The sequence below is a fragment of the Protopterus annectens genome, chromosome 9.part0 (genome assembly GCF_019279795.1).
Source record: "Protopterus annectens isolate FY-2018-M chromosome 9.part0, PAN1.0, whole genome shotgun sequence".
Taxonomy (NCBI): Eukaryota; Metazoa; Chordata; order Ceratodontiformes; family Protopteridae; genus Protopterus; species Protopterus annectens.
In genome coordinates, this window is record NC_056743.1 from 55,841,743 (window position 1) to 55,865,892 (window position 24,150).

Sequence of the window (24,150 nt, forward strand, 5' to 3'; positions counted from 1 at the left end):
GGCCTGGCAGTACTTGTTGTAAAAGCATGGTGCCCTAGATAGAATTTTAATGTAGAATGCTTTGGGCAACACTTGCAGTAATGATAGTGCTGTGGGCAGTGCATGTTCTAATGCATTTCATAAGTAGTAATAGGGGAAATGTGGTGCTTGCTGTAATGCATAGTGCCCTAACCAGGACCTACTCTACTGCATTGTGTACTTGGCAGTACTTTTAATGCACGGTGATGCCCTGGCAGTAATTTCTATAATGTACAGTATTGCCCTGGACAGCATGGTGCTCTGGGCAGTACTTCTTGTAATGCATGGCACCCTGCTTAGTACTTCGTGCAAGGCACAGTATTGCCCTGTGCAGTGCTGCGTGCAAGGCACAGTATTGCCCTGTGCAGTGCCTCGTGCAAGGCACAGTATTGCCCTGTGCAGTGCTGCATGCAAGGCACAGTATTGCCCTGTGCAGTACTGCGTGTAAGGCACAGTATTGCCCTGTGCAGTACTGCGTGTAAGGCACAGTATTGCCCTGTGCAGTGCTGCGTGCAAGGCACAGTATTGCCCTGTGCAGTGCTGCGTGCAAGGCACAGTATTGCCCTGTGCAGTGCTGCGTGCAAGGCACAGTATTGCCCTGTGCAGTGCTGCGTGCAAGGCACAGTATTGCCCTGTGCAGTGCTGCGTGCAAGGCACAGTATTGCCCTGTGCAGTGCTGCGTGCAAGGCACAGTATTGCCCTGTGCAGTGCTGCGTGCAAGGAACAGTATTGCCCTGTGCAGTGCTGCATGCAAGGCACAGTATTACCCTGTGCAGTGCTGCGTATAAGGCACAGTATTGCCCTGTGCAGTGCTGCGTGTAAGGCACAGTATTGCCTGGTGCAGTGCTGCATGTAAGGCACAGTAATACACTTTGCCAAGGGCAGTGCTTGCTCTAATGCACTGCATCCCAGGTAGTGCTTACTATAATGTGAGATGCCCTGGGCAGTATTTGTAATACACAATAATACCCTGGGCAGTACTTTCTGTAAGGCAGATTAATACACACCATCAGTGCCATGCACTGCATCCCAGATAGTGCTTATTATAATGTGAGATGCCCTGGGCAGTACTTGTAATGCACAGTAATGCCCTGGACAATACTTTCTGTAAGGCTGATTAATGCACACTATCAAGTGTCATGCACCGTGTCCAAGGCAGTGCTTGTTATAGTGTGAGATGCCCTGAGCAGTACTTGTTGTAACACTCAGTGCCTTGTTCAGCATTTGCTGTAATTATATGATGCCCTTCTTGAATATTCTGTTTGTACTTTTTCATGATCTGCCAGCTTGTTTGAATACCCATGTGTCGTTCTGTTTGAAGGGTTGCACAACACAGTGTGTCAGTTGATGCAAGTGGGAGCCCTGAATTTGCCTTTCTGTTTGTGTGTGTTGTTACAATTTCTTCTATGTCCTAGGATATCCATGTGCTCAGTTTTCCTTTCTCTAATGCTTATGAATTTGTTGTGCACAAACACAGGGATTGTTGTCACTGAAGCTGCTGCATAAAAGAGTAAGACATTTGGTTAATAATGTTGACACATTTTTGGATGTGGCAGTGGGACAACAGAGGGTGTGAGTTCTGTGACCTTATCTTCATTTTAGTGGCATTTATCTTTGGACCACTGCTTAGGTAGGCCATGTTCAGAATCATGCAGGGCTCAGAACAGATTTATGTGCTTAGGTGAAAGTCCCTTAAAACATTTAATTATAGTAGGAGCTGTCCAAGTAGCAGGTGCATAGGCAAGTACTAGGCTAGCTACCTTACAAGTTCTTGGGTAAGTACTAGGCTAGCTGCCCTTATAGGTTTATAGGTAAGTACTAGGCTAGCTACTTTTATAAGTTCATAGGCAAGGACTAGGCTATCTACCTTGCAGGTTCTTGGGCAAGTACTAGGCTAGCTGCCCTTATAGGTTCATAGGCAAGCACTAGGCTGTCTGCCTTACAGGTTCTTGGGTAAGTACAAGGCTAGCTGCCCTTATAGGTTCATAGGTACGTACTAGGCTAGCTACTTTTATAGGTTCGTAGGTAAGTACTAGGCTAGCTGCCCTTGTGAGTCATTTTAAGCCTAGCCTATTTCACTTTCAAAGGTGAGAGTCAGACTCTATACATTGTTTGTGAGATAAATACTTTAACGTTTATACCAACCCAAACCCTAAAGTGGAATTGTGATAGCTACCGAGTGTCCAGTAACTTTAAAAGCATGTTAGCTGGTGCTGTGGTATGGAGGGATAAATCCTAATGACCTGTATTTGTTTAACAGCTAAGGTGTCTGAGATGCTGGACAGGAGGAGGGGTGGAGGATGGTCTCATGAGTGTTCCCTAATCCGCAACAGAGGGTGAGAACATGGAGGGGGAGTTACCTAAGGAAGGGGGAGAACATTGGCTGGGCAATACAGCACCATGTCCCCATTACAGACCTGCCCATCATGTAAGACTGACAGCTCATGGGTAAAACAGGAGGCTGGCATAAGCAAGAAGCTAGGGTAGAGTGAAGATGGTAGCTGCTGCAGGCACAAGATGTTGAAGGGAGCGTGATCAGCACTATGAAAGGGGTGTCCACCACTTTCTGCAAGTCAGTGGTGCAGCTGTTTCATCTCTGTAAGTGCTGATAGTGAAGTCACCTTGATTAACATTGTGGCAGTTTATAATAGTTTAAAAGACTTGTGCGTTTACATTTTCTGCACTAAAGACAGGAGCAGCTGCTGTGTGAAACACAGTAGGTCTTTGCATAGTGCTGGAAGACTTTACTGTTCAACCTGTGTGAGGGGATGCCATCTGGCACTGACTGCTCCTCCTGCACCTCTGAAGTCTGCCATTTATTGACCTGTCAATTGTCTGATAAGTCTAAAGGAACAAATTCAGACAAGACTGTCATGAAATAGCACAAGTGTCAGGATAACTAAGTGGAGGAGACTGTAAACAGAGAAAAGCATATGAAGAGCAGCAAAGAAATGGTTAGAGCAGAATGGGAAATGACATTGTGAAAGTTTAATGATTCCACTTGTGTTGGTGTCTGAATACAGTGAGCCTAAGGTTACGTTACTGTCTCAAGTTTTAATCCTGGAGATCTGAAGAAAAGGTGGATGTTAGTTAACATGGGAAGAGGCTTTTTTAGGAAACGCATAGCAAGTGAAGATGACCTTAACAGCTTGAAGATCAGGAAAAAACTGTAGGAGTGTTTTCTTAGGGTGCTGTATTGTTATGAGCAGTCCAAATAGATTGCTTGTACATGTGTTTTATTAGTAGATAAAATAACTGCAGGAGAGGCTGGACTATAGTGGATAAGGATTGCTGCCATTACTATACTTGAATTATTAATTATTTGTTAATCAAGCTGTCTGTCTTTTGTAGGCACCATTACAATGTTCAGTCTTAAGTACATTGCACTGTCTTCATACATAACATTTTGTTATGTGAACAATGAACATTCCAGACATAAGCATGGTTACACGGATAGCAACTTGGTTACATAGATGCATACATGTAACACAGTCTGTGTTTGAAACTGGCAGCTAGGACAAATGAAATTGTGCAGTACAGATAAAAATACAAATTTACAACATTTCATTTGCATTGAATGTATTTTTGAAGTGTTAGCAAATGTGAAATGGCTGAAGACATTAACAAAAGAAATGTGCAGCTAAAATGATACAAGTCTTGTCTTGCGTCTTTCGGCTTTTCCTGGTTAGGGGGTCGCCACAGCGGAACTCCGATCCGCTAATGATTGGCAGAAGATTTTTACGTACTGGGTATATAAATTACAGTGAGATACTTCAACTGTGATTTTCATATTATTAAAGTGCAAATGCAGTTGTAGTTGTAGGAAGTCTTAAGCATAACTTTTTTCTTTTAGAAACCTTCTCCAAATGTGTAATGGTCAGAATTGCTTTTCTGTTCTTAGATTTGTCGTATGTATACTTCATTAAACAAAAGTGGAAAATGTCAGTCCAGGGCCATACCAAGACCTACTCGGTGTAATGAACAGTACTGAGCAATAACTTCAATCATGTTTTCAGATTTTTAGTGACCACTACATTTTATAAAACAGTGTGCACTTATTTATGGAGCTTGTCTTTTGGGCAGGTGTTTAAACATATTAATGGAGATTTCTAAGTTGTAACCCATCTTCTTTTAGCAAGTCCAACTACAGCTGCGCAGATGAGTTTGTCAAACCCAGCCATGGTTCGTAACTACTCTGTACCTACTACAGAAGGATCGTATGAGACGTATAATGACCTTTGTTTTCGGAATAGCTCTGTATCCCTGGATGAGAAAAACAGGACCATGACTCACTCTGCTTCTTTCCGTGATGGATTTGAAGAAGGTAAGTTAAACAAAGTCACTAAGGTCTGGTAATTATAGGATTAGACAATGAGCTGTTAATAAACTGCTTCCTGTGGTGTTAATGAACTGCTTCCTGTAGACAGCTGTTTGATTCCCTCTGCCTGTCTGCATACTGTGCAATTCTGAGGAGGTCACTTAACCAGACAGTGCTGAGCAGCAGTTGGGAAACTGGACTAGGCTACTCCGTGGTCTCCTTGACCACATACCTAATAACTACCTATGAACTTTTAAGGCATGTCAAAGTCTAGAATATTTTCTGCAGGTGTCAGATATTCAGAGGTGAAGTATTGTTTTCATATAATTCATTCATTTAGCAAACAGTGTTCAGACCCAAAGGCCATCGAGGATAAAAACATCTTCATTCACCAAGTTGTCAAAATTTGTTTTAGGTTCCCTGATGAACACACATCTCACTGGATTTTGTTCGAAATCCTTGATGTTGCTTGTCTTAAAAAAATTTGCTCCTTAAACTTTTTCTGTTAAGCTGAATACAGAAATTAATATTCTTATAATTATGAGAATGTGATGATTAAGTATTGTCTGTAACATATCTTTGTAGGCCTTGAATGCAGCTATTTTACCATCAAAGTAACTTTAGTGAAGTGAAAAATGGGTTCATTTTTTTTTTTACACCCGTTGAAATAAGTTAAATCTCTTGTAAGTGGTATCTGTTTAGTAAATTTTGCTTTGAACAGACTCAGTTGTATTTAATTGTTTCATTGTGTAAATGCAAAATGAGTTATTGTTTTCTAAAATAGGATGTATACATGTATTGTAAAGCATTGTAAGATTGCACTCATTTAAGTAAATTTATTTAAAAAATAAATCCCAGTAGCAGCTTCAGTTGTGTTGATCAGGATTTTTTCCAGAGTTAGATGTCTTGCATCAGGTTTAATAGAAGCTTTAACCAACTGACATTGTTGATATAATTCCATATACCTAAATAGATAAATGCATTACAGTCCTATATTTTCCTAACTGATGGTGTTTTTGTGTATCCTAATAAAATGTATGTTAGAGAATTGTGATCTGAATAACTTGGAGAGATCAGTTTTGACATTTGAAACTAAATGCACACAATTTCTTACATTAATATCAGGAAAATTATATTCCTTAGTAGGTTCCTTCACCAACTGGACAAAACTGTACATTAGGACTGTATCTAAAATTTCCTGGTCTGTGTTGTGTGCTATAAAGAGAGCAAGCTGTCTTTTCCAGTAAGTTGTCACGTCACCTTATTTGTGCAAAAAGGGGTATCACAGTCCTCCACAACTTTTCCGTCCCCTTTGGGAGGCAGGACAGCGCAGTTGGAGGAGGTTGTCACTGTGCTGACTTGTATGAGTAGTTGGATTTCGGCATTCCTTCCGAGCTCATACGGGAAAAGAGACAGTATGAAACGGTAACTGTGGTTGGTGGAATTAAGATAATTAGGTTACAAAACAGTAACAGCGATTAGATGAATTGGGTCATTTATTTAAGAGAAGAGATGAAACAGTGACTCTGGTGGAATTATGATATTCATTTAAAACTAACGTTGACCAGAATTCATTGAGTCTGAAGTGAGTTCTGTTTGAAACCTGAGGAGGAAAAACAGCAACATAAACACTGGGATAGTATAGTATCAAAAATACTACTGCAGGTCTGGGTCTGTAAAATGTTAACTGTTAACTAGCACCAGTATCAGTCTGATGGAGGGAATTGGTGCAGGTCTGTAAAATGTTAGCTGTTAACTAGCACCAGTATCAGTCTGATGGAGGGAATTGGTGCAGGTCTGTAAAATGTTAGCTGTTAACTAGCACCAGTATCAGTCTGGTGGAGAGAATTGGTGCAAGTCTGTAAAATGTTAGCTGTTAACTAGCACCAGTATCAGTCTAGTGGAGGGAATTGGTGCAGGTCTGTAAAATGTTAGCTGTTAACTAGCACCAGTATCAGTCTGGTGGAGGGAATTGGTGCATGTCTGTGAAATGTTAGCTGTTAATTAGCCCCAGTATCAGTCTGGTGGAAGGAATTGGTGCATGTCTGTAAAACAATACCCACTTATCACATAATTCACAAAGTCAGTGTGCCACACAGTCACATCCCTTAAGGCTAAACAACACACCTAGTACACTTGTAATAGGTGACTCTATTGTCAGACACACTGATGTCCCACTCACCAGGCTGAACAAAGAGAAGGTCACTGTAAGCTGCCTGTCGGGTGCCAGGATCCGCCACATAACACAAGCACTCAGGTCACTCCAAATCAAGTACAAGAACAAATATGACTCCGTCATTGTCCATGCTGGTGTGAATGACCTGAGACGTACCTCCCTGGACTACATGAAGAGAGACGTAGAGGAGCTCTCTGATCATGCAGCCTAGGCCGGTATGACCCTGACCTTGAGTAGCATCTTATCCTCACCAAGAATGATGCCACAGTATAAAGACAAAATTATCAATTTTAACAATTGGCTAAAGTATTGGTGTCATTCAAAGGGGATCCAGTGTCTGTCAGCCTGGGATGACATGCTCGACATGCCACGTTGCTTCACTAGGGACGGCTTGCACCTGTCACCCCTGGGCTTTTGAATACTGGCTAAGGCTCTTGCCACCCCCATAGTGCCTTTTTTGGGCAAGGCTCAAAAGACAAACCCACCTCCATAGACAACACAAGGAAAAAGAAACTAAGGGTAATGCTGCTCAACGCCAGAAGTCTAACCCTCAAGATGCACTCACTCGAGGCTCTCCTCAGTATGGAGAATATCGATATCTGTGCAGTAACAGAAACCTGGTTCAAGGCTCCCGAGAGCACCCCAGCACGACCAGGTTATACCTCATACCATGCTTTTCGGCCCCAAAACTTAGACCGAACCGCAAAAGGAGGGAGAGTATCCATATTCATCAAAGATACCCACACCTCCAGGTTAGTGGCACTGCACGAAGCATCAGAGACCATCCATGTGCAACTAACAGTGGACAAAACTGCCTTTCAGTTTGTAGCCTGCTACAGACCACCCTCCCAAACTCAGGAACCCCACTCGGCTTTCCTGAGAACACTGGAGAATATGAAGGTGTCTCCAAACACCATTATATTGGGTGACTTCAACTACCCAAACATAGACTGGGGGCACTACTCAAGCCCAAACACCCTCGCCCAACGGTTCCTAGAATTTATGAACTCAAATGCTATGGAACAACTGGTCACCACTCCCACAAGAGGGGAAAACATATTGGACCTGATCATCACCAACATGGGGACTCTATGTTCCATACCAGAGGTGTATACCTCTCATTGGTAAGATCTGACCATAAATTAATCTCACTGGACATCACCCCCAGCCAAGGAAACCACGGTGAAGAACTTCTCAAAAGCAAACTTCACACTTCTCAAAACCAAGGTGGAATCCTTCAAAGGCCCTGGGCCAGTGGAAAATACGGCCCAAACCGCAGAATTTATTTTTATTTTATTTTATTTTTATTTTACATTTGTTGACCGGGATAGTCTGACTGGACACATGTCCGTTTTCAGCGGAGGCCCGGGGAGAAAAGCTCCAATATTACAAAGCATATGATAACAATATATGACAGGTATATATGGTAATATATTATACATTTCATACATAGATGTGAGAGGAGAAAAATAAAGATTACAAATACAATAATATGTACACTAACAATTGTAGAGAAGAAGATACATAGATACATAGGTGTAAGAAGAGAAAAACAGGATTACAATTACAATAATATGCACACTAACAATTGTAGAGAAGAGGGTGAGATCTTAATGTTATGAGATTCAGGTAGAAAGTAGGTGGCTTTTGCCTTGATGGAAGGTATAAATGAAAAGGACTGGGAGAGTTACTTAGTCTGGATTGGAACACTGGCAAAGCCAGTGGGTTTTGAAGTGGTGGGTGAGACCTTTCTTGAAAGAATGAATGGAGGTGGAATTAGTGAGACTGGGTGGGAGAGAGTTCCATGTTTTACCGACTGTGTTGGAAAACAAAGAGTCCCCTCCTGTGTTATGGGATTTAAGCGTCTGTACCAGTGATCTATGAGATGATCTAAGTCTGTTTTGGTTTATATAAGGGGTGAGTAGTCTACTCAGACCAGGGGTGTTATCTGGTTGAGAGAGTACTTTATAAGTGACTATGAGTTGTTGCTGTAGGATTAGGTTGGGTAGTTCTAGCCAGTCTAAGTTCTGAAGATTGATACAATGATGGGTTTTGTAGGGTAAGCCAGTTACAAATCTGGCAATATGATTATAACAACAGGAGAGTTTGGATAGTTCCGATTTGTTGGGGTTTGTAAGTATTGGGGAGGCATACAGGAGGGTAGATAGGAGGTGGGTGCGAGCAATGGCAGCTTTTGCGATGGGAGTCAGAAAGGATTTTATTCTATAGAGGGACCCCAGTTTTTTATTAACAGTCTTAATAGTTTGGCTGATGTGAACATCAAATCTGAGTTTGTTATCAATGGTGACTCCTAGTAGCTTGGTGTAGGTGTCTGGGGAGATGATGGTACCATTGTTGGATTGTATGCTAAAGGGAAAGGTTGGTGTTTTATGGGTGGGATGAAAAAGGAGCATTTTTGTTTTTTTAGGGTTTAGGATAAGTTGGCGTTTGGATAGCCATTTTTCAACTGCAGTGAAACAGTCTTGAGTTTTGGATAGTAGGGAAGCTGGGGATGTATCTGAGCATATTAATGTAGAGTCATCAGCGTATTGAATACATGTGGATTCTGGAATGATTTTGTCTAGATCGTTAATAAAGATGGAGAATAGGAGAGGGCCAAGTATGGAGCCCTGGGGTACTCCAATAGTGTTAGGTAGGCAGTCTGAGAGCTTGTTGTACCAGAGCACGGCTTGCTGCCTATCAGAAAGATAGGCATGAAACCAGTCAAGGGTTGAGGTGTCTAGGTAGAGAGTTTTAAGAGTTTCATGCAGGAGTTTGTGGTTGACCATATCAAAAGCTTTTGATAGGTCCAAGAAGAGAGCTGAAGATATTTTTTTGTCATTCCGGTTTAGATTGATAGTGTTAGTAAATGAGAGGAGAGCAGTAGTAGTGCTGTGTTTTGGCCTGAAGCCATGTTGAGAGTCAGTTAGGAGGTTGTTCTGAGTTAGGTGCTGCATGAGTTGTTTGTGTATACATTTTTCCATTATTTTAGCTAGTGGTGATAGTATGGCTATTGGCCTGTAATTTGAAAGTTCAGTGGAAGGGCCTCCTTTATGGAGTGGAATGACATGGGCGATTTTCCATATGGAGGGGATTGTGGATTCAGTTATGGTGCGATTAATTAAGATAGAGATGGGGTAGGCAATGATATCTGCAGCTTTTTGTAAAAATACAGCTGGCAGAAGGTCTGCGGCGAGGGTGGTAGGTTTTAATTTCTTTAGTAAGGATTGGATGTATGCAGTAGGGACAGGTTGTAGGTTGAATAGTGGCTTGGTCTTTAGGGTGGAGGCTATTGTTGGGTAATGGGGGACGTTTTGTTGGTTGGCTAAGGATTTTATGATGTCGATGAAGAAGGTGTTAAAGGATGTAGCGACTTCTTCTGGGTTTTTCGTAGTTAGGTTAGCTGGTGTAGGTGTGGAGGACCTACCAGGGTGGAGAAGTTTATTTATTCCTGCCCAAAACTTTTGGGGGTTCTTTTGGTTTGTTTCTTGTAGTTGGAGATAGTAGTTCTTTTTGTCAGATGAGATGTGCTTTTTTGTTTCATTTCTTAGTTGTTGGAATCTATTCCGATCTAGGGGTGATTTGGTAAAACGCCATTTATTCCATGCTTTATTTCTGGTTTTAATTTTGGTAATAGTGTCTTTTGATAACCATGGTGCTATTTGAGCTTTTGTTTTGATTGAGCGTTTGGGGGCGTATAAATCAAGTATTTTTAGGAATGAAGTGTTAAAATTTGATACTGCCTCATCAAGTGGGAGGTACTTAAGGACTGACCAGTTATAGGATTGGAGCTCATTTCGGAACCTAGTGAGGTCAAAGTGTTTGGTACTTCTAACAGTTCTGAGGACAGGGGGTTTGTGGCTACCTATTTTACTTTTTATCATATAAGTGATGAGGTGATCGCTGAGCTCATTTGGTATGGTCCCAGCTTTGTACTTTTCTGGATTATTGTTGGTAAGTATCCAATCTAGGATGCTTTCTTTTTGTTTGGTGCTGCCTGTTCTGGTGGGGGTGGTTATAATTTGAAAAGCCGTGGAGATTGATATTAGTTGGGTCAGATTCTGACACACATTGATTCCAGTCAATGTTTACATCCCCCAAGATTATGGTTTCTTGCGGGAGGTTGTTGGTCAGCCAACTTAGAATGTTTTCAAGAGTGTCTGAGTTTTTCCCAGGGGGGATATAGATCACAATGAGGTTAATACTTTTTTCTTTATTTAGTTGTAGTTTTAGAGCTGTTAGCTCTACATTGGGCATTTTGGGTGGTTGAACAGGGTTTGGAATAACATTGAGTGTGTTTTTAAAGAGGACAGCGGTGCCCCCTCCTCTTTTTTTGAGGCGATCGGTCCTATAAACGCTATATCCCGGTGGCAGGATTTCATTGTCTTTAGTTTCTGGTTTGAGCCAGGTTTCGGTGAGGCACATAATGTCAGGGAGGTGGGTTGCTAAGAGAGCATGTAGGTTATGAATTTTGTTGTTTAGGCTTCTAATATTCAGGTGATATATAAGAAGGGAGTCTAGAGGTCTTGGAAATAAGGATGTGTTGTTAGAGGGATCGTTTACTGGTGGTCCAGGATTTGGGTGAATGTCCCCATCTTTGTTAATGTTTTTTCTAAGATACTCGATTAGTTTCATAAGTTTGTGGTGTAGTTTTTCAATGTTGTTGGATTTGGGGTAGATTATGTATAGTCTATATGGATGGTGGTACATAGTAGATGCTGTTTTGATGATAAGGTATTGATTGGGGTCAATGGAATTGAACTTAGTTGTGGGGGTATTGGTTTGGCATTTTGGATAATGAAAACCTGAGTATGATTGGTTTTCATATTTAGTTAGTAGGTATAGTGCGATAATCACTGTCAGGCTGAGGGTTACAGTTATTGGGGCTGTTTTCGTGTTCCGGGGTAGGAAGGATTTCATTTTGAAGAATAATTGGCTGCAGGATATGCAGGTATGGGTGTTTTGTTATTGTTTTAAGGGAGAGGGGGGATGGGGAGAGGGTGGAGAAAAGATAGTGACCTAGGTGATGTGGGAGGGCGTTGAGAGAGGGGAGGTATGAGCGTTTTGTGTGGCTAGGGCTAATGGAGGGGGTGTGGCTGGGTAAGTATAAAAGTAGGACTACTGGGGGCGGGTGGGATATGGGGGCAGGGTGGGGCGCGGAGCGAGCCCGGGCGCAGCGAGGGCGAGCGGAGCGGGGTTAATCCGACTCCACAGTGAGCAAGTACAACAGGTAAAAACAGTTGCAAATTTGTATTGTACTTTGCAGTAGGGTTTTACAAATGTAAAGGAAAGTAACAGCTTTCTTGTTAGGACTGGGTCCAAATTCTTTGCTATTCTCAGAGTTAACACTGATTTTCTGAGTAGTTAGGGTAAAAGAGGCTTTTGCCAGCGTTTTATTTCACTGCTGTGTAGAATAAGTTCGCGGCTTTTTAAGGAGATACTATAAAGCTTAAAACACAAGTAGATTTAGGTGTATAAAGATTATAACCTTGTGTGTAAATGATTTCAGTTCAATAGTATTTGTTCTGGGCTGCTTTCTTCTAGAGCGCGGACTTCAGAGGGTGGCCAGGGGAAGTTAACAGGGCTGCAGGGCAGTACCTTAACAGATGTAGGAAAAACACATTTAGTTTGCTTGGGAAGACTTTCATTACAAAAAACAATGCAGTAAAATATATCAGCTTGCTATATGAGGCACCTTCGCGACTCATTCCATCCTTTTAATAGTCCCAAAAGAATAAAACAACACTAGTCTCCACTAGTGTAACACTATGAGATTAAGGGACACCACGCTGTGATAGATATATCCTTGCGCGTGTTCCTAGCACTGTAACAAAGGTTTTAAAAACATAGTCGCTGCTCTGAGTTCAACTCGACTACTACAGCAAAAGGTCAACAATCCTTATATAGTACTTAACAAAGACATTCTTACAGGCTATTAACTCTTAAACACAGTCGCTATTCTTAGTCGATTCACTTATAATAGCAGAGAGAGTCTACAGTAGTTTTAAACTGCTAATACATTCAGAGTGTTCACGCTACCTCTGAGCAGGTAACTGCGTGCGGAGGTTGCGATACACAGTGACAAGGTACAATATCATCAAAATAAAACACTGGGTAACATTGGGAGTATATTTTCCTTTTTACATAAGTTTGGTGTGATTATACATACCCCTAAGAAGTAGAATCCGCTACTTTGGATTCCGACACAGCAGGAAATGTTTGAAAATTGGCGGGCACTTTGGTTTAAGAAACCTCGCATTCGTCAGAGGCAGGGGGTGGGATAAGGGCGGAGCGGGGTTAATCCGACTCCACAGTGAGCAAGTACAACAGGTAAAAACAGTTGCAAATTTGTATTGTACTTTGCAGTAGGGTTTTACAAATGTAAAGGAAAGTAACAGCTTTCTTGTTAGGACTGGGTCCAAATTCTTTGCTATTCTCAGAGTTAACACTGATTTTCTGAGTAGTTAGGGTAAAAGAGGCTTTTGCCAGCGTTTTATTTCACTGCTGTGTAGAATAAGTTTGCGGCTTTTTAAGGAGATACTATAAAGCTTAAAACACAAGTAGATTTAGATGTATAAAGATTATAACCTTGTGTATAAATGATTTCACTTCAATAGTATTTGTTCTGGGCTGTGGACACCTACAGGAATGCATGGATCGTGCTATCCCAAATATAACCAAGACTCACTCCTCCAAAGGCAGGAGACCTGTCTGGTGGACCCCAGCCATAAATAAGCTATACAACAGAAGGAGGAAGCTACTACATGATAGAGCAAAATCTCAAAAAGGGAAGGCATCTCTGATCAGTACTAGCAAGAAACTACGATCCCTCATAAAATCATCTTAAGGCCAGCTTCGAAAGAAAAATTGCACAAGATGCTAAAGATAATCACAAGGCCTTCTTTAGTTATGTCAGGAACCTGGGTGGCAACTCCCAGATATGCTCTGAGTTAGTGCAAAATGACAAAAAATACACTGAACCCACAGACATTGCCAACATCCTGGCAGACAGGTTCAGTGCAAACTTCTTCCCCCCCTTCCCTCCAGAAGAGCAAATGTCTATCTCAACAGAGTGTAAGCCTCCCTGACATCACAGATGCACAGGTGAAAGCTGCCCTCTCCAAAGCAAAAAACACAGCATCAATGGGACTGGATGGTGTCCTGGGCTGCGTCTTACACGAGCTCCAAGAAGAACTGAACCCTCACATAAAGTCACTGTTCAATCTCAGCTTTACTACAGGATATGTACCCAAGGAATGGCGTACAGCAACAGTGGTCCCACTCCACAAAGGTGGTGCCACAACGGACCCTGGAAACTATCGCCCTTTACGTCTGACTAGCCTGGTCTGCAAAGCTATGGAGCGTATCATTATGGAACTCATAAACAAAGACATTGGGAACCTCCAAACACTGGATCCTACCCAATTCGGCTTTGTTAAGGGCAGATCTTGCCTCTTGAACCTGATCGGCTTCTTTGAAACAGTCACCAAGGCCGTAGATGAAGGGAAGGTAGTCCACACAGCCTACCTGCACCTCGCAAAAGCCTTCGACACAATATCCCACTCTGGAATAATAAATAAGCTCACCAACTTAAATATCAACCCTTATGTCACAAGATGGGTTGCAAACTGGCTCAGGGATAGAGCCCACACGGTCAGAATTGCAGGTGCCATGTCAGACTCTAAACCAGTTACAAGTGGCATCCCACAAGGCTCAGTCCTGGGACCTCTCTTGTTCGGTATATATTTCTCTGAGGTATAGGCTAACACGGGAGGACTATGGCTGACCAAGTTTGCAGATGACTGCAAACTGGGTGCCATAATCGACTCGCCGACTGACACAAGCATCCTCCAAAAGGGTCTCACAGAGACGGATAACTGGTGCCAGAGCCATGGCCTAAAGCTAAATGCCAAAAAGTGCATAGTCATCCCCTTTGGGAAAAACAAAGTGACCACAAATGACTGCATAGGTGGTAATCCATTAAGTACAGAAGAAGTAATTAGGGATTTGGGGACCCAAGTAGATAGCACTCTCTCCTTTGACAATCACGTTGCCAAAGTGGTTAGAAAGACCTTCTATATAGCCCACCTTATCATGAAAGGGTTCACATCTAGATCAAGAGAGGTCATTGTGCCCCTCTACTCATCACTCATCAGGCCCATAATTGAATACAATGCCCCATTTGGCATGTACCTTACCCGACACCTGCAGCAACTGGAAAGACCCCAAAAGTACCTCACCAAGAGGCTCAAGGGACTCAAACAGATGCCCTACGCAGTTAGGCTAAAGAAACTCCAGCTCTACTCAGTTGCTTACCGCCTACTCAGAGGCTATCTGTGCCTGACGTATAAAGCCATGTCCAACCCAGAATTAATGGGCATGCACCACCTCAGGAAATCCAAATCCCTTAGAGCTACACGCTCCAGGGACTTAAACCTCAGCACAGAAATAAACACAACATGCTGGAGGGACAGATTCATATACCAGAGTCTCCCCTCACTCTGGAACAAAATCCCAATCCGTGTTAGGCAGAACCCCTCAATGACCCTCTTCAAGAGAAATCTTGACGAGTGGATGGGAGATTGTAGGTTTACCCCTGGGATCTCTTCTGTGTCCCTACTAGACAGAGGCACAGTAAACTAACCTTAAAAGGACTATCTTCTGTGACCTACTATACAGAGGCACAGTCAACTAATCTAAAAGGGTGGCGAAAGCCAACCACACTCTGGCTTGGCTTATAAATGCCCTAGGGCAGATAGCCTAGTATCAACCTATGAACCTATGAATGATAGCTGTTAACTAGCACCAGTATCAGTCTGATGGAGGGAATTAGTGCATGTCTGTAAAATGTTAGCTGTTAACTAGCACCAGTATCAGTCTGGTGGAGGGAATTGGGCAGACATTATTTAGGTGGGAGGAATTGGAGTAGGTAGGGCCATTGGTGGCCTTATAGGGTCATAGATTTATAGGTGTGTACTAGGCTAATGACCTAGCCTAGCCGTTTATCCCAAATCTCTGACAAGGTCCAGTACCCTTTATACGTACAAGCTGCCTGTGTCCATTAGAGACATAAATGCCAAACCAGGGATGAATTTCCTGTTCCCCATCCAGTTACAGTTGAATTGGGTTAGAGAGGAACTCTGCTTCACATAGATAGGGAGCCTGTTCCAGAGAAGGGGTAGTCTCTGGGATACATAACCTGTCTGTCCAGCAGTTCTTGTTTGTATCGCAGGCAAGGATTTGGTCTTTGGAACAGGAAATTCTGGTGCTGATTGTTTTGTGTTTATGCAGGAGGCCGATCATGGTGGGGTCTGACAATGTCTTGTATGCCAGGCATAGATCTCCCCTCAGCAGCCTGTAAGAGACGGAATACAGGGATAGGGCTTTGAGGTTGTCTCCATTGAATATGATGCCCTGTATTCTTTTGATGAGGAACCTTTGTGGATGCTCCAGTTTTTGGATGTGCCTGGTTAGGTACATAACAAAGGTGACATTGTACTCACTGATGGATCTGATGAATGTTGAATGTAGTGTGACAATGACATTCGTGGACCTAGATGCCATACGTTTGTTTATAATTTGCACAACGTAGAATGTTTTCCTCATTACTGTAGACAAGTGATGGTCAAAGGCAAGATTACTGTGTGTGTCCCTAAGTCCTTGACTTCCACGTCAGCTCTTAGGGGTGTGTTGTCTGTATAATAGTTACCAGGGATGGATGGCTTCCCAAAGGATACTGTTATTGCATTTCTTGGCATTTAGGTTTAGTCAGTGTCTCTGGCACCAGTTATTTGTCTGCATCAGCCATTCCTGGAGAACATTTGGGTCAGTGGGTGATTCACTGACTGCTCTTAATTTGCAGTCATCTGCAAATTTACTCAACCAGAGGCCACTGACACTGGCCTTGACTTCAGAAAAGTAAAATATCAAAAATAAGCAGTCCCAGGACCGATCCCTTAGGGACTCTGCTTGTGACTGGCCTCTTTGTAGGGGTGGACTCCCAAATTCTAATACCCTGGCTTGTCTGTGAGCCAACTTGCTTATTTACAAGGTTACATAAGGGTTTGTACCTCACCTTTTGAGTTTGTCAACAATGCCCGACTGGAGTATTGTGTTACATGCCTTGGCCAGGTCAAGGTAGGCAGTGTGAACCATTTTGCCATCATCCGTTGCTTTGGCGACCTTCTCAAAGAAGTCCCCCAGGTCGAGCAGGCATGACCTCCCCTTGACAAAACCAGATTGGGTTGGGTCCAGCGGCTGGAGGTTTACATTGACATTATTGATAATTTTCTTGATGATTCTTTTCATGGCTTTGCATATGCGACTTGTGAGACTTATGGGTATGTAGATGATGTCCTTCATGGATGCATCTGCAGTCATAACAAGTGGGTTGTCCTGTCGTCAGGCAGCCCTGCAGTCGGCCGGATTCCAAAGTCCGGGTCCGGCTTCGGCTGATGTCGCACTCCACCCGACGTCATCTCTGTTGGTCTTCGGGTATAAAAGCATCAGCCGACGCCATTTTCCTCAGTCTTTCTTGCCGCGTGGCACCCGAAGCAAAAGCTGTTCGCAAGTGCCGGTCGGTCGGATCCAGAGATTACTTCTACCGAATACTACTTCGAAGACTTCTAAAGCTAAGTACCCCGTTGGGGACTCTTTCTTGCCTCAGCCGATGTCAGAAAATGTTAACAATTGTTTAACCTGTGGGAAACAAATACCTCATAAAGATTTCCACTCTTACTGTCTGCCTTGTTTAGGCCCAGCCCACGACGTAGCAGCCTGTTCGGCCTGTGCCTCTTTCAACCGACGAACGCTTAGGCGTCGGTCGGAGTTTGCAGAACAGTTTTTCGGTACTGATTTTGCGTACATTATGCCGTCGGATCCTCCGACTACCCAATCTTCCAAAAAACGCAAAGATAAAGACCGACACTCGCGGTCCGCGGTTTCGGCCGAAACCACGGCAAAGCAAACTGCGAGTGTCTCGGTTTCGGCCGAAACCGAAAACTGCTCAAAGTACAGCTGAACCTATTCTTACAACTGAGGCCCCTGCTACAATTCTTGAATCGACCTCAGAAATTTTACCCACTACGGTGGTTGACTTATCAGACACCATCCCCTTGGATGTCTCTACCCCAGCACATGGTGCTGCTAGGCCTCCAGCAGCCATGTCCATTAAGGCCTTCGCCAGGGCTAAAGCAGCCAAGACTACTAAATCAGTGCCTGTTAAACCCCCCCTCATCCAGGCCCTCTTCTAGTTCTCAAATGCTTTCTTTGGCAGAAGATTTAATTTCTTTAATTAGAGGATCTCAATCTCACCCAGACAGGGCCTCTCAGCCCCCAGAGAAGAGACCTAGGGCAGAGCCCCCTGAGCCAGTGTCTTCTGATGATTCTGCTGATGAATCAGACATAACTGACCAGCCTGAGGCTCCCTCCTCCAGATTCTTTACCCCCAGCCACTGCCAAACCAGACAGATTTTACAGGGTGCCAGATACTCATCACCACCTTTACAAGGCCCCACTTGCAGACCCAGAAACTATATCCCAGGGTCCCAAGGCAGTAGCCGCGACCACAGCTAAAAACCCTATTCCTTCTGAAAGGGAAGCAAGGTCACTAGACAGATGGGGTAAAAAGGTCTACACTTCAGCTACTCTCTCAGCTAGAGCTTTAAACTGTCAGTTTCACATGATACAATACCAAGAGTTTATGCTTGATCAGTTAACTAAAAAACTAACTACTGATGAATCTCTTGATAAGAAATATGTATTAGAGATGGTAAATAACATACAACAGGTTAGCAACCATTCCTTAAAATGTGGCTATGATGCACTGGAGGCTTCATTTAGATCAGCCATGACAGGCACAGTGATAAGAAGACATGCATGGCTAAAGGAACAAGCTTTACCGGATCATGTTAAAGCTAAGTTGCTAGATGCTCCTATGGACAAGACAAGTTTGTTTGGTACACCTGCCCAGCAGGTTATGAAGAAAATGGAAGAAAAGGCAAAATCTGTTCAAACTGTTAAAGATTTCTTGCAGGTTCAACCCCAAGGTTTAGCAGGAACTGGCCTGCCAAAAATTGGTCCTTTCCTGACTCCACAAAATTTCAAAGGGGCAGGAATAGACGTTCCAGAGGCAGAAACCAATCCAGAGGAGGTGCCTACAGAGGACGACAGTGGCAAGGTAACAACAGAGGCACAGACACAGCCACTGCCACTACATCAGCACAACCACAGCGACTTAATCCTAAATCCGCCTACCAGGGAACAAATAGCAGCTCCTCTAGGCGGAAAGTTAACCTTATTTTCAAAGAACTGGCACTACATAACAAAAGACAAGTGGATTTTACAAACCATAGATCAAGGTTACCGGTTTCACTTCCACACTTTACCAGACAAAGAGGAATGCCAAATCTACCTCGAAATCAGAAAACAGAGGGTCTACGCCAGATAATGGAGTTAGCAAACATGAGAGCTGTGGAAAGAGTGCCAACAGCAGAACAAGGAAAGGGTTCTACTCCAGACTATTCCTAGTTCCAAGAAAGGAAAAAAGTTGGAGACCAATTCTAGACCTGTCCACCTTAAATACATACATCATTGTCCCAAAATTCAAAATGCTGACCCTACAGCAACTTCTTCCCATGCTGGGCAAGGAGTCTTGGCTGGTAACTCTAGATCTCAAGGAGGCATACCTGCACGTCCCCATTCGACCAATCTGCAGAAGATACCTCAGATTTCTTGCAGGATCAGAGCACTATCAATTCTCAGCATTGCCCTTTGGCTTATCTACTGCGCCCAGAGTATTCACAAAATGCCTGGCATCAGTAATCGCCCATTGCAGACTACAGGGAATTCAAATTTACCCATACCTGGACGACTGCCTGCTTCAAGGGGACAACAAAAGCAAGCTGACAACAGATTTACAAAGGGTCATTTACTTGCTACAAGGACTGGGATACACAGTCAATTTACAAAAGTCAAGGCTGATACCATCCCAAACAAGGACATTCTTGGGCTGAATTGGACACAGTACAACAAATGGCATTCCTGACTACAGAAAAACAAAAGAACTTCCTCTTTACTTCTTGGCACTAACAAAACTGAACAAGTTAACAGCAAGAAAATTTCTACAGGCCTTGGGCTTCATGGCATCATGCATAATCTTGGTCCCATTTGCCAGACTACATATGAGGAAACTACAGTGGTACCTAAAGAATTTATGGTCCCAACACAGACACAGTCTAGAAACAGAAATCCCACTAATTCCATGCTTAAAACAGGAGTTCCTATGGTGGGCTCAGGCATGCCAGTCAAACCCAGGCCTGCCCTTCCGCAGATGTCAACCAAGCCAGACCATCACAACAGACGCTTCAGACCTAGGATGGGGGCCCACATGCTAGACAAATGCGTGCAAGGATTGTGGACACAGGATCAACTTCACCTGCACATCAATCTAAAAGAAATGCTGGCAGTAAAACTGGCAATCCAAAAGTTCAAACCATTCCTCAAAGAGGGCCAGTTGATGATAAGGACAGACAACACCACAGTCATGTGGTACATCAACAAACAGGGAGGCACTCATTCATACCCCCTATGCAGAATGACCTTGGAGCTGTGGACCCTGGCACTCAGCTACAACATTCAGTTACAGGCAATATTTGTACCGGGGAAAGACAATACTCTAGCAGACATACTAAGCAGAACCACTTCGGATGCCCACGAATGGAAGCTGCACCGGACATCTTCAAGACCATCTCAAAGAAATGGGGAATGCCACAGATAGACCTATTCGCATCACCTCTCAATCACCAGCTCAAAAATTCTGCACAAGGACATTCCACCCACTAGCATGGAAAGTGGACTCACTCTCCTTCAACTGGAAAGGCCTAACAGCATATGCATTCCCACCTCTTCCTTTGATACACAAGGTACTACTAAAAATCAAGGAAGAACGTCCAAGGATAATCCTGATAGCCCCAAACTGGCCAAGACAACACTGGTACCCACTACTGAAGAGCATGTCTCGAACAACATGTGGCCAATACCCTGATGCCTTTGATGTTAACTCAGAACAACTACAGCATCATACATCCAAACCTAAAACGCTGCAACTGACTGCATGGAACATCACATAGCAGCAGCTAATCCAGAACTTTCCCAAAGAGTTAAAGACATTATTCTTGAAGCACGCAGACCTTCAACAAGAAAGAACTATGCTGGAAAATGGAAAAGGTTTGTCATTTGGAGTACCGAAGAGGAAAAGATGTGTCAAACATAGATATGCCTAACATTCTGGAGTATCTGGCCGAACTTCTTCATTCAGGCCTGTCCTACTCCTCCATCAAGATACATGCATCAGCTATTTCAGCAGAATACAGCTTTGATCCACCTGTTTTTTCGCACCCTTTGCTCAGGCAGTTCCTCAGAGGAATCAAGAATGTAAAACCTCCAAGGAAACCACCATTACCAGCTTGGGACTTAAACTTTGTGCTAGAAAAGTTGACACTAGCACCCTTTGAACCAGCAGCAACAGCAGACCTACAACACCTGTCATGGAAAACTGCTTTCCTACTGGCAATTACTTCAGCAAGGAGGGTTTCAGAACTACAGGCCTTAATGGCAGTGCAACCCTTCCTAATCTTCCACCAAGATAGAGTGTCCTTGAGGACTAATCCTACATTTATGCCTAAGGTGGTATCCAGAGTATCTTTAAACCAGGCAATCCACCTACCTACCTTCTTTCCCAACCCACAAAACAGAGGGGAAAGAATACTGCATACCTTGGATGTACATAGACAGCTACGCTACTACTTGGACAGAACAAAAAATAGCAGAAAGACTGACCAACTTTTTGTAGCCTATGCAACAGGAAGGGAAGGAAAAGCTATTTCCAAACAGACAATCTCCAAATGGATAGGAAATTGCATACGATACTGTTACTCCTTCCATGGAAAACCAATTCCACAGAACATAAGACCTCATTCTACAAGGGCAACAGCCACTACCACAGCCTTCTTACGAGGAGTGGCAACCAAAGACATTATTGAGGCGGCTACTTGGACCTCCGTGCATACATTTGCCAAGCATTATAATTTGCCTCTTTATTCCAGATCCCGAGCAGGGTTTGCCACTGCTGTACTGCAAGGGATCCTAAACACACCATAATCTACCTTTATCCTCCTCCGCTAGTTGGCTATGGTATTCTACCCACTTGTTATGACTGCAGATGCATCCATGAAGGACATAGTACAGTTTTGTACCTACCATAAATGTAGATGTCCGAACTGGATAGCATCTGCAGTCAGGATTACCCTCCCTCCTTCCCTCTGTGGTACTCCTAGGGTGTTTACCCTCCTAATAGCTAGCTGTCGGGGGGGAGTCTTTTATGGTGTATTTGTTTGTATATATGTACATATATGCTTATTGTTGTGTTTACCTCTATCTATTTGGAAACATTGGCATCTATCCAAATTTTACCCTGCAAGAGGGCTACTGGCATCTGGGGCAAGAAACACTGAGGAAAATGGCGTCGGCTGATGCTTTTATACCCGAAGACCAACAGAGATGACGTCGGGTGGAGTGCGACATCAGCCGAAGCCGGACCCGGACTTTGGAATCCGGCCGACTGCAGGGCTGCCTGACGACAGGACAACCCACTTGTTATGACTGCAGATGCTATCCAGTTCGGACATCTACATTTATGGTAGGTACAAAACTGTACTTTCTTCATGTTTCACTGTTGCAGTCATCATACTTTGGTTATCTGCCAGCAGGTAGCCCTCAGTTGGCCCGAATACCAGAGACTTAGTATTTCTGCTTCGGTTGCTGTCACTTCAGAACTGACGTCAGGTCGTCAGGGGTATAAAAATAAGCAGCCGACGTCATTACATCAGTCTTTCTTGCCGAGGAGCCCGAAGCAGAAGCAGTTTTCATGAGTGCGGTAGGACGCTACCCGAGTTTTCGTTTCCGAACTAAATCATCCTGAAGTCTTCTAACGCTAAGTACCCCATTAGGGATACTTTTTTCTTGCTCTAACTGATGTCAGATTACAGTCTCAGGGTATGCAGAGATCTAAGCAATGGAGTACCTCCACTTCAAAAACAGGGAGTGCTAAGCCTCCCCCTTACGGAAAGAATTCACAATGACTTCTCAACTCCACTCCTCACCTCTGCCCAATTGCTCGTGCCCCTAGGAGGAAAACTTACCCACCATGCACAAAACTGGACCTCCATCACCAACGATCGATGAGTCCTCAACATAGTATCCCAGGGGTACACCTTTTATTTCCACACGCTCCCAACCCCAAAAGGGTTCCCAGACTTACCTCCAAACTAGTGGGCAGAGGCACAAAACCAAGTTCAATCCCTGTTCTCCACAAGAGCAATTCAGCCTGTTCCTGCAGAACAGATAGGCCAAGGTTTTTATTCCAGACTGTTCCTGGTACCCAGAAAAAGAGGGCAACCGGTGCACAATCTTAGATCTATCCATTCTAAACACCTTCCTGGTGGTACCAAAATTCAAAATGTGCACCCTACAGCAGCTTCTCCCTATGCTGTCCAAAGATGCCTAGTTAGCCACCCTAGACCTAAAGGAAGCCTATCTGCACATCCCTATCAGTAAATATCTATGTTTCAGGGTAGGATCTATACATTATCAGTTCTGTGCACTCCCCTTTGGCTTATCCACTGCTCTCAGAGTCTTCACAAAATGCCTGGCTCCAACCATTGCTTATTGCAATTGCCTGATTCAGGCAGACAGTCAGGAAAAGCTGTTGCAACACCTGACATTTGTAAAAGACCCGCTAACCTCCCTGGGGTACACTATCAACAAAAAAAAAAAAAAATCAAAACTAGTCACCAGTCAAAAGATTGTATTCCTGGAAGCAAGCTTGGACACAGCTTCCCAGATAGCATTCCTTACTCAAGAAAAACTAGCCTATCTAACAGCCTACTTCTCTCAAATGGCCACCAGAACCCAAGTGTCGGCAAGAAAAATCCTGCAGGCTCTAGGGTTCATGGCCTCCTGCATTCTACTAATTCCATATGCCAGACTGCATATGAGGTAACTTCAGTGGTACTTAAAAAGTCTTTGGTGCCAACATTCTCAGGACCTGGAAACCACCATACCTATCATTCCTGGTCTCAGGGCAGAGTTTCTTTAGTGGGCAGCAGCATGCAACCACAACAAGGGACTTCCCTTTAAACAACCCCACGCCACCCTGACCCTAACCACAGATGCATCAGACTATGCCTGGGGGGCACATCTGGATGGCAGGTGCATTCAGGGCCACTGGACCCCAAACCAAATTCATCTGCACATCAACCAAAAAGAGATGCTAGTTGTTCAGCATACTCTGACAGCTTTCAGATCCCTCCTCTTTCTAGGTCCTCTTCTAATAAAAACCGACAACACCACAGTGATGTAATACATCAACAAGCAGGGGGGAGCCCACTCTTACCCACTATGCAGGCTAGCCATGACACTGTGGAACACTGCCTTGGCTATGCGTATTCACCTAAAAGCTCAATTCCTGCCAGGTAAACAAACCTCTCTGGCAGATGACTTAAGCAGAAGTCTCCTAGACCCACACGGGTGACAATTAGACCTCAGCACCTTCAGCCTTCTAACCCAGAAATGGGGTACC

General features: G+C 43.7%; 1 protein-coding gene across 1 annotated transcript in view; it reads left to right on the forward strand.

Moving 5' to 3' along the window:
• The window catches only part of LOC122810494 (neuron navigator 2-like), a 2,968,645-nt gene that overhangs the window by 2,070,335 nt on the left and 874,160 nt on the right, over positions 1 to 24,150 (forward strand). Inside the window, exon 22 of the mRNA XM_044082075.1 lies at positions 4,154 to 4,342. Within this exon, the coding sequence (XP_043938010.1) occupies positions 4,154 to 4,342 (189 nt within the window). The remainder of the gene's footprint in view (positions 1 to 4,153; positions 4,343 to 24,150) is intronic.